Here is a 13,100-nt window from a genome sequence, read left to right on the forward strand (position 1 = left end):
TGATGACCTTGGAATTGGTAGTACAGGTACTGAAACTGGCCTGTATGTCTTCGGGTTAGGGCAAGGTGGTCTGCTTCTTATCACTAGCCACTAACTCCTGCTGTAAGTTCAAAATGTTTGCATGTCAGTTGAAGGGCTTATGCCCGAAACATCATTTCCCCTGCACCTCGGATGCTGCCTGACCTGCTGTGCTTTTCCAGCACCACCCACTCTACTCTGTTCTTAGGTGAAAGTGAGAACTGCAGATGCTAGAGATTTACAAAATTTGAGGGGCAAGGATAGGATAAATAGACAAAGTCTTTTCTCTGGGGTAGGGGAGCCCAGAACGAGAGGGTATAGGTTTAGGGGGAAGAGGGGAAAGATATAAAAGAGACCTAAGGGGCAACTTTTTCATGCAGAGGGTGGTATGTGTATGGAATGAGCTGCCAGAGGATGTGGTGGAGGCAGGTACAATTGTAATATTTAAGAGGCATTTGGACGGGTATATGAATAGGAAGGGTTTGGAGGATATGGGCCGGGTGCTGGCAGGTGGGACTAGATTGGGTTGGAAATTGAAAATTTTTACATTTGCCCAGAAACTGATAGTGACACTTCAAAAATTAAAATTCCAATTTAAATCTACATGAGCAGAGTGTGATGGAGATGACTGGTTCAGGTGATGTGTTGGATTGATTGATGGATATCAGTTGATTCAAAGCAATTGCGTCTGCAGCAAGTGATAGGGCGGCACGGTGGCACAGTGGTTAGCACTGCTGCCTCACAGCGCCAGAGACCTGGGTTCAATTCCCGCCTCAGGCAACTGACTGTGTGGAGTTTGCACATTCTCCCAGTGTCTGCGTGGGTTTCCTCCGGGTGCTCTGGTTTCCTCCCACAGTCCAAAGATGTGCAGGTCAGGTGAATTGGCCATGCTAAATTGCCCGTAGTGTTAGGTAAGGGGTAGATGTAGGGGTATGGGTGGGTTGCGCTTCGGCGGGGCGGTGTGGACTTGTTGGGCCGAAGGGCCTGTTTCCACACTGGAAGTAATCTAATCTAAAAGTGATTGTACCTTGAAGACATTTCAACTTAATTGATGAGCTAGAATTCAAGCTTCTGAAACTGACAAGTATCAGGAAAAACAAAGGACAAAAGGAACAGAAGTAGGCCATTCACCCCTCTGAACCTATTCTGTCATTCAGTGAGATAGATCGTGGTTATCTATTGCCTAACTCCATATGGCTTTTGGCCCATTTCCCTTAAATTTTTGTTCAGTAAAGGTATTATCTATCCTAAATTTAAAGCTAGCAACTGATCTGGAATCATCTAACATTTGTGGAAAAGAATTCCAAACCTTTCCCAACCTTTGTGTGTAGAAGTGCTTCCCAGCATCTCTTCTGAACAGTTGAGTCCTAATTCTCAGATGATGCTTCCTAGTTCTAGAATGTCCAGTGGCAAAACTTATCTACCCTGCCTTTTCCCATTGAAATCTTGAAGACTTTGATTAGATCACCCTTTAACCTTCTAAATTCTATAGAAACAAGCCTAATTTATTTAATCTGTCACAACTTAACCCAAGACCAATTGTCTTTTTGTAAATGTACATTGTATCCCTCCGAGGCTACGATGTCCTTTCTAAAGTGTGGTGCCCAGATCTGCTCTCAGTACTCCAAGTGGCATCTAACCAATGTTTTGTATAGCTGTAGCAAAAGTTCTGCATTCTTTTACTGAAGTCCTCCAGGTATAAATGTCAGCATTCTATTAGATATCTTGATTTTTCTTTTAAACCTTTTATTCCAAGAGGTAACCAAAGTTTTGAATTTGATGCTTCAGGTTTAGTTCGTGGTCAGGGACAGGAGTGTGTGATTTGTTTTGGAATCTAGAAGTTAACAATGGGGGAGCCTTAGTCCTTACACTTGTTCAACAGGTACAGGTTCTTACAAATCGAATGGATGAGAGCAAGAACTTCAAATCAAATGAGCAAACTGACTGCTGTATTGTGTTTTGGGGGGAGTGGGTGAGGTATGAACAGTTTAGAGCTAAGTTAATAAAAGGAGAGCCACCAAGATTTGCAATTTTTAAGATTTGTAGCTCAGGTTGAGGTTCAGGTTGTAAGGTTGCTCGCTGGGCTGGAAGGCTTTCAGACATTTCATCACCATGCTAGGTAACATCAATGAGCCTCTGGTGAAGCCATCATGTTATGTCTCATTTTCTATTTGTGTGTCTTGATTTTTTTTAAGGTGAGTGGTGTTATGCTAGGCATTCAAACTGGAACTCCATCAATAAACACATCGATTTGGACCTTCTGAGGAAAAGAACTGGGAATGATATCACCCACCTTAAAAGACCAAGACTGAAATAGAAAGTGGGACATAACACCAGGGCTTCACCGGAGGCTCACTGCTTATGTTACCTAGCATGGTGACAAAACGTCTGAAAACAAACCTTTCATTTCAGTGAGCTGACTGACAACCTGATCCACCAAAATCTCTGGGTTTACCGCCTGATCCATGAGCAGCAGATTAATATAGGGTCAGCAAGGTGAGAAAGTTGAGTGCATGCCTCAGAGATTGGTGTGTGAGAAACAGGTTTTGATTTCTGGGCCAGCAGCAGTACTGCGGAAAGAAGAAACTGTTTGGGCCAGGCTTCACTTGCACCAAATTGAATAAGCAGGGCTGCAGATGGGGCAAGATTCACATGATGTGAATTTTAGTAAGGTAATGGTGGGACTGTCTGTGTGGAGTTTGCACATTCTCCCCGTGTCTGCATTGGTTTCCTCCCACAGTCCAAAGATGCGCAGGTCAGGTGAATTGGCCATGCTAAATTGCCCGTAGTGTTAGGTGCATTGGTTAGAGTGAAATGGGTCTTGGTGGGTTACTCTTCAGAGGGTTGGTGTGGACTGGTTGGGCCGAATGGCCTGTTTCCACACTGTAGGGAATCTAATCTAAATGATAAAGAACAAGGCAATAGTGCAGGGGAGTGGTGCAGGTGATGTGTACCAAGTGATGTGAGACAGAAAGGACAAAGTACATGCAAATTAGGATTCAGTAAAGGAAACTAGCAAAATTCAAATCAAGGCGGGATTAGTGGGCAGCATGGTGGCACAGTGGTTAGCACTGCTGCCTCACAGTGCCAGAGACCCGGGTTCAATTCCTGCCTTAGGCGACACTCTGTGTGGAGTTTGCACATTCTCCCAGTGTCTGCGTGGGTTTCCTCCGGGTGCTCCGGTTTCCTCCCACAGTCCAAAGATGTGCAGGTCAGGTGAATTGGCCATGCTAAATTGCCCGTAGTTAGGTAAGGGGTAGATGTAGGGGTATGGGTGGGTTGCGCTTCGGCAGGGCGGTGTGGACTTGATGGGCCGAAGGGCCTGTTTCCACATTGTAAGTAATCTAATCTAATCTAATCAGAGGCCTTTAATATGCACAGCAATTGGAACAAGGTGGGTGAATTAATGGGAAAAGGAGAAATAAATATGATTTGGAGCAATATTATTGCAAGATGACCAAGCTGAAAACTGAAGTAATAACAAAAGCTGGAAAGCTCAGCTTCTGCTGCATCAGAAGAGGCATGAAATGATTATTTCATGCTGGGAAATAAAGCTGGGAAAAACTGGAGTTGAGTTTGGAAGAAATAAGTTCAATAGGATAAGAATAGGTTGAGATGGTCAGTTGCCTGGCATATAAATCATAAAGGACATCTGAGAATTTTTAATTTGGGGATTCTTGACATTTTCAGACCAATAGAATCTCTACAGTGTAGAAGCAGGGCATTTGGCCCATCACACCCACATAGACTATCCAAAGTACATGCCACCCAGATCAGCCCCACCCCCCCCACATTCCTGTAACCTTGCATCTCCCATGGCTAATCCACCTAACCTGCACATCCCAACACTATGGCAATTTAACATGGCCAACCTACTTAACTGGCACATCTTTGGACTATGGGGGTAAACCAGAGCACCTGGAGGAATCCCACACAAACATGGGAAAAGTGTGTAAACTCCAAAATGACTTGGGTGGACTTGAACCCTCGTCTCTGGTGCTGAGAGGCTGCAGTGCTCGCCACTGTACCACCCTTGGTAAAAGAGGAGAAAGCCAAGTAGCTCCATTAATAAAGGATGAAATCTGTAACAGTAGTGAAAAATAAACTTACCTTGGAAAATTAAGGTGCAGAATATATTTTATATCGAGATATGATATAGCAAGGCAAATATTTTGAGGGTTGGAGTAATATCTAGGCCTGGATTAGTGGTGCTGGAAGTCATCTGCAGTCATTGTTTTTACCTCATAATATCTAGGGCCTCTAACAGTCCCTGTACTTTAGGATGGTTTAAATCAAGTCATGCAAAATTGTAGAAATGTTACTGTGAATGATTTGAATTTCAATATTGTGATAATGGTTTATAATGATTGTTGTTTGGGAACTCAAAGGAATTCTCGCTGTTGCTTAATGTTAATATCACTGAATTAGTAATCAAGAACCCTAGACTAATGTTCTGCAGACATTAATTCAAATTCCACTTTTAATTCCAGATTCCAGTCACTAATAAACTAGACTAATGGTGACTGTGTAACCATTGTCAATTGTGGTTTAAGACAATATCTCGTTTGCTCATGTCTCTTAAGAAAGGTAATCTGCTGTCCTTAGCAGATTTGGCCTGCATATGATTTGAGATCCAAAGCAATGTAGTTAACTCTTAATTATCCTGTGAAATGGCCCAAGGAACCACTCACTTTCAATTAGGGGTATGAAATAAATGCTTTTTTTTTGTTTTTTGAAAAAAGTTGAAAGTGGAGCTAAGTGGGTGTTAATGTGTGTAACATCTAATGTCCACAAGTATGTCACTCAGCAAGCTCCACTGCCAATCTTAAATCGGTTGTCAGTGTACACACAGGATTTTTTTGTACACACAGGATTATCCTGCAAACATTGTCCAATTGAAGAATTTAACCTAATGTTGGACACTGCTGCAGGTTTTGAAAGCAAGGATATGATCAGTACCTTGCGTGTTCTGAAGTGCTGAAGGGATACCCTGTTTGATAAAATTCACCATTCCTTGGGACATATGATCTAAATATCTGTTGTCATTAGCATTGAAATTCATATATTTTGTTATATAGTAATGCACATTAGTAGTAATAATATACAGTAATTTTACATTTCATCCCAAACTCTGTTTTTCACATACAGAAGAAAATGGGCATGTTCTGCACATGTTTCAGTTTAACAAAATAAGTGATGACCATTTTGCTGGTTCATTTCACAGGGTGATACCTTGATCAGTCAAAATCAACTTCCTTGTTTTAAAACTTAAAGACTAGCAATTAGCTGTTGATCATCATAAATCCATGGTGGCACCTTTACCAGCAAGTGTACTCGCAACCAATCAGCACTGTCCTCTCAGAGTATTAGTATTGGTTTTCACTAAAATTGGAATTTCTATGAAATATTCAGATGAGTGTAATGCAAAAAGCTTTAACAAAATGTTTTCAGCAGTATTCCAATTCTGTACTGGCAAATGACCATGAGCTATAATTATTATACCACAAACCATTTGTTAAATTTATATTTTATGATTTGGTAAATACCAAATTATTCCTACAGTAAAAGATTATTTCAGGCTTTTCCCTTTCTGTTTCATCTTGCATGATGCCACATCCAAATGGCGGACTGTTTGGTTTCTCTTCTGACCTTACTAGAAGGTGCCGTTTGTGGTTGCACTCAGTCCAAGCAGTTTTGTTTCTGGCAAACAAAGCATAAATTTTGAAGTCTGCCACATAGCAAAATGTGCTTGTAACATTAAAGCATTCAGAGTACCTTGGCTCTTTTGTGCAAGGCTGGTCATGTAATTCAACCTGTAATGAAACAGCTTGGTTATTAGTTAGTTGGTTTTCCTCACTAACTGAGATATCGGAGCTTTACCTGTAATGAGCAATGTTCCACAACACTGAAATGCAAACTTGACTGATGTTTCAACAACATCATGAAGTCTTGGAGTGATCAGGAGTTATGGAAAATATTTAAGAACCTTGGGATTGATGCGGACTGTTTATTTGTTAATTTTTAGATTTTCAAAGGTCTGAGGAAGCATGAAGTATTTGCACAATGCTAAAGTCAGGTTGACAACCAGTTTTGTTCAATAGTAGCGCATAATACATTTCCAATGTTAATATTTTCATTTAATAAGGAGGGGTTTTTTGCATATGCATTATTTTGCACTATTAGCTTCCCTTGTTTTGCTACATGATATTGACAGCAAAAGGTAACTTCTCGAAAGCAGGTATTTCTTTACAATAAAATTCCCAACTCACATTAGACTTCCATACTTGGCATCGTTTCTACGATGAGACTTGTTTAGTCAGGATAGAAAAAACAAAGTTGCTTGATAACTGCAACCACAAGTGGTAGGTCAAGAGAGCAGTCTACCAGCCGACCATTTAGATGTATTGTCCAAGATAAACAGAATAAGTAAAAGTTAATTTAAAAATATCGTTTGATATTTACCAAGTTACGATGAAATGCAAATAGCCTGTAGTATAATAACTGTAGCTCAAAGTAATTCCCATGAATAAGAATGCAAGAAATAGAAGGAAGAGTCACTTGTTAGAACTTGAAGATTTCTGAAAATAGGAGTCAAGCCATCAAGTCTTTTTACATTCTGCAGGACAGCACTTACCACATTTCAAAGGGAACAATAATTCAGATTGTCAAATTTTTGGACTGTCTTGTTGCGTCCATGATGAAATTCTTTGACAGCATATTTAGTGTTTCAGCAAGACAGAAGCAGCAGAAAGTCTTCCATATATTAAGATTTTGTCTGATTTGATCTTGCCCTCACCAAACAGGACTATGCCTGTTCCCCATAATCCTTGCCACCTTTACAGCTATCGTCATCAATGTTGTTTCATGTGAATTAATGGAAAATGTACTCTGAGGCTTCAGATATGAGCCTACCAGTTTGAGATAGACTTTACCAATGTAAGACCATGAATCATTGAAGTAATGATATTTAAATGTTCAAGCTAAGCTTCAGATCAAGGTTATCAGAAAGGTCTGCAATGCAGAAAAATGCACTTTCAGCCCATCAAGTCTGTGCCATTTAAAAATAAGTACCGAATTATTCTAATCCCATTTTTCAGCTCACGGCTCATAGCCTTGTGTGCCTTGACATGCAATTGCCAGTCAAAGTATTACTCAAGTATTATGAGGATATCTGCCTTTGCCACTGGTGCAAGCAAGTTTCTGTCTGTCTTCAGCAGTGAAGCTAGAAAATGTACCTGTATATAAAGCTAGCATGTATTCATTTCTTAAGTGCATTGTTGGCAGTCTTAGTATTCTACGTTTAGCTGTGCAATTGCACTACTATTTAAAGATTTTGTTTTTAAATCTGAAAACATATCAATGTGACCGGTCAAGTCTTTTGAGCTTGGAAGCCCCAAAATTTGTGCCTGAAGAAACACTATCTTTTTATGTTATTGATGATTTGAAATTATATAAATGTTTGTTTGTTTTTAGAAACAGGACACATCAGTAGTATTATTTTTCAAGCCACTTATCTTCAATTGCAAGGAAACACATCATGGGCTTAAATGATGCAGATATGGATGAGGAGAGTAAGGAGTAAGTACTTACAGTTGTTGCTGATTATTTTTAAAATAAAATGTTTAGAAGTCTCAACTTTAGAATGTTTTACAGTTGCTCTGTCAGATTTCTGTTGTGGTAACTACTCTGAGCTATACTGTTTCAATGATTTGACATTCTGAATGTGAGTTTCATTGATAAAGCAAGCACATATAAAACTGGACTGACAGCCTACTGATTTAGGAAAAAGTGAGGCTGGAGATCAGAGTTGAAAAGTGTGGTGCTGGAAAAGCACAGCAGGTCAGGTAGTACCGAGAAGCAGGAGATTAGATACTTTGGACATAAGCCCTTCATCGGGAATGTGGGTGTGGGTAAGGGGGTTGGAAGATAAATTGAAGGGTGGGGGTGACAACTATATTGGGGAGACAACACTAACTCGTGGAACGTTTTAGGGAGCATCCCTGGGACACACGCACCAAACAACCCTGCTGCCCTGTGGCCGAACACTTTAACTCCCCTTCCCACTCCTCCAAGGTCATGTAAGTTATGGGCCTCCTCTGCCTTCAAATCCAAGCCACCCATGCCTTCTGACTTGGGACCTTCCAGCCACACAGGATCAATATCAATTTCACCAGTTTCCTCATCTTCCCTTTCTCCACCTTATCCCAGCTCCAACCCTCCCATCTCGGCACCGCCCTCTTGAACTGTCCGACCTGTCCATCTTCCTTCCCACCGATCTGCGTCATCCTCCCCTTTTGACCTATTACCATCACCCCTACCCTGCATTTATCTACTGCCTTCCCAGCTACCTCACCCCCCCCCCCCCCAACGCTCATCTTTATCTCTAAGCCCTCTTCCCCACCCCAACGTTCCTGATGTAGGGTTTATACCTGAAATGTCGATTCTCTTGTTCCTAGGCTGCTGCCTGACCTGCTATACTTTTCCAGTACAATACTTTTTTTGATAGTCTGCTGATTTGCTTGTTTTGAGAAAATGCTATTTGTATGTCCTGATACCTATCCAAATTTTAAACTCGTGCTAAGAACAGAAAATACTCAGTTGGTCAGCATCTCTAGAGGGAAACGCAGATAATATTCGATATAGTCAGAATGGAGTATTGTTTAACGTCTCTGTACTATTCCCCATGATTTATTTTGTCCCCGTTTCTAAGGAATTAATGTTTACTTTTATCTCTTCTTTTTTTATATGCTTGTGAAAGCTATTGAAAACTGTTTCTATATTCCTGGTTGTTTCACTCTTGAATGTGTACAAGATGATTAGGGGGTTAGATAGGTTTGACAGTGAGAACCTTTTTCCACGTATGGAGTCAGCTATTACAAGGGGGCATAGCTTTAAATTAAGGGGGGGGTAGATATAGGACTGATGTTAGGGGTAGGTTCTTCACTCAGCGAGTCGTAAGTTCATGGAATGCCCTGCCAGTAGCAGTAGTGGACTCTCCCTCTTTATGGGTATTTAAGCGGGCATTGGATAGGTAAATGGAGGATAGTGGGTTAGTGTAGGTTAGGTGGGCTTTGATCGGCGCAACATCGAGGGCCGAAGGGCCTGTACTGCGCTGTATTCTTCTATGTTCTATGTGTTGTTTCCCTTTGCATCAACATTTTTCTGGTTCCTTGCTGGTTAAAAAGCCACTCCAAATCACATTATACCTTTTCCCTTAGTCTTATACTACTTCTAACCTCCTTAGTAAGTCATGGATGAATCTTTCTTGCTGAGCTTTGGGTTTTCAACAGAAATGTATATTTTGGGCATTTTGAATTGTTATTTTAAATGCTTCGTACTATTATGCATTGCTTCTTGATCTATAAGGCCAGTTTCATTCAGCCTGGTGAATGAGGTAGCGTTAGTTTGGAAAGTTACAAGCTTCTGGCAGGCATCAAAAATAATCTCAAGCTGATGGAGAATGTGTTTATTACTGTAATATGGAAGTTGAGCATATAGAAGTTGTTAGATTTTTCCACTGCTTTGGAGGTCATGACACAGAACAGGAAAGAACTTAACTTTTACAGATATGTTTGCTCTAGCTGGATAGCCAACAGTGCACTATAGACAATAAACCTGAACTGGAAACTGTAGGTGAGACTTTGGAGACCTGGCACCTACATTTGCAGATGCTACAAAAATAGGTAGGAATGTATGTTTTGAGAAAACAAGGAAGTTGCAGACCAATTATAGTTTGGTTAAGTGGGCAAAAATCTGGCAGGTGGAGTACAATGTGGAGCAGTGTGAATCTTTTCACTTAGCCAAGAAGAGTAATTAAAGCAGAATATTAATTAAATAGGAAATAGCTTTGGAATTCTGTGATGCAGAGAGATTTAGCTGTTCTTATACGTGAGTCTCAATGTTAGTAGGCAGATGCAGCAAGGCTTATGAAATACTGTTCATTATATCAAAAGGAATTGAAAATATAAGTAAGAATGTTGTGCTCCATTTTTGCAGGACATTGGTAAAGCACATTGAGTATGGTATGCACAGTTTTGGTCTCCTCATTTAAGGAAGGATGTGAATACTTGGGAGGCAACTGATAGGAGATTGCCACGCTTCAGGCTCACTGCCTTTATTCCTGATGAAGGGCTTTTGCCTGAAACGTCGATTTCGAAGCTACTTGGATGCTGCCTGAATTGCTGTGCTCTTCCAGCACCACTAATCCAGATTATTGAATTGATAGTTGTCTTATAAGATTGGTTAGACTGGGCATGTTTCTCTGAAGTTTAGGAATATAAAGGTTGATTTGATTGACAGAGATGCAATTCTGAATGGTCTTGACAAGGTGGAAGTGCGTATTATTATGCTTCCCCTGGGTGAACCAGACAAGAGGCGCTGTTTTTAAAATTAGAGTTCACCCATTCAGGACAGAGATGATAAAATTTGGGGTTGTGGGAGGTTGGAACAGGAGTTTTTGGGATGGGAGCAGGGGGTGACAAAAGCAGGCAGCCAAATAGCTACCAAAGGGAAAGATATAAAAGAGACGTAAGGGGCAACTTTTTCACGCAGAGGGTGGTATGTGTATAGATTGAGCTGCCAGAGAAAGTGGTGGAGGCTAGTACGATTGCCACATTTAAAAGGCATCTGGATGGGTATATGAATAGGAAGGGTTTGGAGGGATATAGGCTGGGTGCTGGCAGGTGGGATTAGATTGGGTTGGGATATCTGGTCCAGATGGACAAGTTGGACCAAAGGGTCTGCTTCCATGTTGTACATTTCTATAACTCTGACTCAAAATGGCATATTAAGCCTATTTAACAGAAACAAACTGCAAATAGCATCATTGAAATAGAAACTAAGAGTAGGAGTAGGCCATTCAGTCCTTCAAGCCTGCTCCACCATTCAATATGATCATGGCTGATCACCTATCTCAGTGCCATGTTCCTGTTTTCTCCCCATACCTCTTGACTCCTTTAAAATTAAGAACATTTATTCAGTGACTTGGTCTCTACAGCTGTATGTAGTGGAGAATTCCACAGGTTCACTATCTTTTAGTTGGAAGTATTTCTCCTTACCTCATTCCTAAATCGTCTGCCCCATATCCTGAGACTGTCTCCTGCTTCTAGACTCCAGAACCTGCATCTAGCGAGCGTGTCCAATCCTGTTTAGAATTTTGTATCAGATCCAGTCTTATCCTTCTAAACTCTAGTGAATACAGAGATGAAAATGTGTTGCTGGAAAAGCGCAGCAAGTCAGGCAGCATCCAAGGAGCAGGAGAATTGAAGTTTCGGGTATGAGCCCTTCATCAGGAATGAGGAAGGTGTGCCAAGCAGACTAAGATAAAAGGTAGGGAGGAGGGACTTTGGGGAGGGGCGTTGGAAATGCGATGGGTGGAAGGAGGTTAAGGTCAGGGTGATAGGCCAGAGTGGAGGTGGGGGCGGAGAGGTCAGGAAGAAGATTGCAGGTTAGGAAGGCGGTGCTGAGTTAGAGGGTTGGGACTGAGACAAGGTGGGGGGAGGGGAAATGAGGAAACTAGAGAAATCTGAGTTCACCACCTTCCTAACCTGCAATCTTCTTCCTGACCTCTCTGCCCCACCCCCACTCTGGCCCATCACCCTCACTTTTACATCCTTCCACCTATCGCATTTCCAACGCCCCTCCCCCTATCTTTTATCTTATCCTGCTTGGCACACCTTCCTCATTCCTGAAGAAGGGCTCATGCCCGAAACGTCGATTCTCCTGCTCCTTGGATGCTGCCTGACCTGCTGTGCTTTTCCAGCAACACCTTTTCAGCTCTGATCTCCAGCATCTGCAGTCCTCACTTTCTTCTAGTGAATACAGACCCAATCAAACCAGTCTTCTCTCTTGTGTCCTGCCAGTCCTGGTATTAGCCTGGTGAACCTCGGCTGCATTCCCTCTGTGGAAAGCATATTATTTCTTACGTCAACAGACCGAAACTATATGCAGTGTTCCAGGTTTGGTCTCATCAAGGCTCTCTATAACTGCAGTAAGATATTCCTACTCCTGAACTCAAATTTTCTTGCAGTCAAGGCCAGTGTGTATGTTCTGAACCAGTGATTTCAGTTCATACTGCTGATTTTCACAATCACAGCATCTTAGCTTTTAAGCATCTGACTTATTGATTCATTATCTTCAAGTATAAATGGTTGATAGTGCATCTAAATATTATTCAGGAAATCGCCAAAAATTGACATCACCCAGAAATGGTTTGATGGCAACTTTGCACAATGTTTCTATCGTAATTTTTTTGGAACCAGACAGTTAAGCCAATCAGCAATAAAATATCATTTGTTCAGTTTCAATTAGTGATTTAAATTTTTTTAACCTTCTGTAGACAAACTTAATTTTAATAAGCTAATTTAACCACTCAAAGACCATGATCATGCAATATTCTACCAGTGAGTCATAGCAGCTGTTACTTGGTGCTCTCTCTCAAATCAAAGGCCAGCTTCACAGATTCAGCCAGATTCTAACTGATAGCCTAGTGAAAAACTTGGAGTTTAGTACCATTTGTAGTTGATGTAACAGTGGCTTCCTGAAAAATGCTATGAACAAAACTTATATAATCTAAACAGAGACAATTGTACATGAATGTGTTTGTTTTAATATATTGTCAGATGTGTTGAATTTTTAAATGCTTTAAACATCTTTCAGCCCTGGGACTCAATCCAAATCTATTAGAATGTATGCAGAAGAGCTGCATTTAATTAATGTTTTCAGCATCTCTCTGTCTCTGTGTCTGTCCCTCTGGGTCCGTCTTGGTCTCTCTATCTCTGTCTGTCTGTCTGTCTCTGTCCCCAAATGATTCATATAAAATAAATTACTTTGTAATGACTATTGTTATCTAATATTTGTATGTACACACTTGTGTCTATTTCTTTTTGATGTCAAGGTAATGAATAACATTATAACTTGATTCTCCAACGAATATAATACTTTTTACTTTCATTGGAACAAGTAAACAACTTAATAACTCATACAAAGGATAGTGTCCACAACTGCTAACTTACAAAAAATAATGTTACCATCTGAACCAAACTCAATCACTATGACAGTACTTTTTCCCTCCAGAATGTTTT

The 13,100-nt window shown here is 40.8% G+C and overlaps 1 protein-coding gene across 8 annotated transcripts in view; it reads left to right on the forward strand.

Moving 5' to 3' along the window:
- LOC140480081 (zinc finger protein 644-like) overlaps nt 1-13,100 on the forward strand; it is a 167,481-nt gene that overhangs the window by 95,217 nt on the left and 59,164 nt on the right. For 6 of the 8 annotated variants that reach the window (XM_072574705.1, XM_072574706.1, XM_072574704.1 and 3 more), the window contains one exon: nt 7,492-7,596. The exons of 1 other annotated variant lie outside the window; for it this stretch is intronic. In XM_072574705.1, coding sequence (XP_072430806.1) covers nt 7,556-7,596 — 41 coding nt within the window. In that variant the 5' untranslated portion in view covers nt 7,492-7,555. Of the gene's footprint in view, nt 1-2,360; nt 2,515-7,491; nt 7,597-13,100 lie in introns of those variants that run through there. One more of the 8 variants, XM_072574708.1, reaches the window with a different exon arrangement.

The sequence above is a fragment of the Chiloscyllium punctatum genome, chromosome 7 (genome assembly GCF_047496795.1).
Source record: "Chiloscyllium punctatum isolate Juve2018m chromosome 7, sChiPun1.3, whole genome shotgun sequence".
In the NCBI taxonomy this organism is placed as follows: Eukaryota; Metazoa; Chordata; class Chondrichthyes; order Orectolobiformes; family Hemiscylliidae; genus Chiloscyllium; species Chiloscyllium punctatum.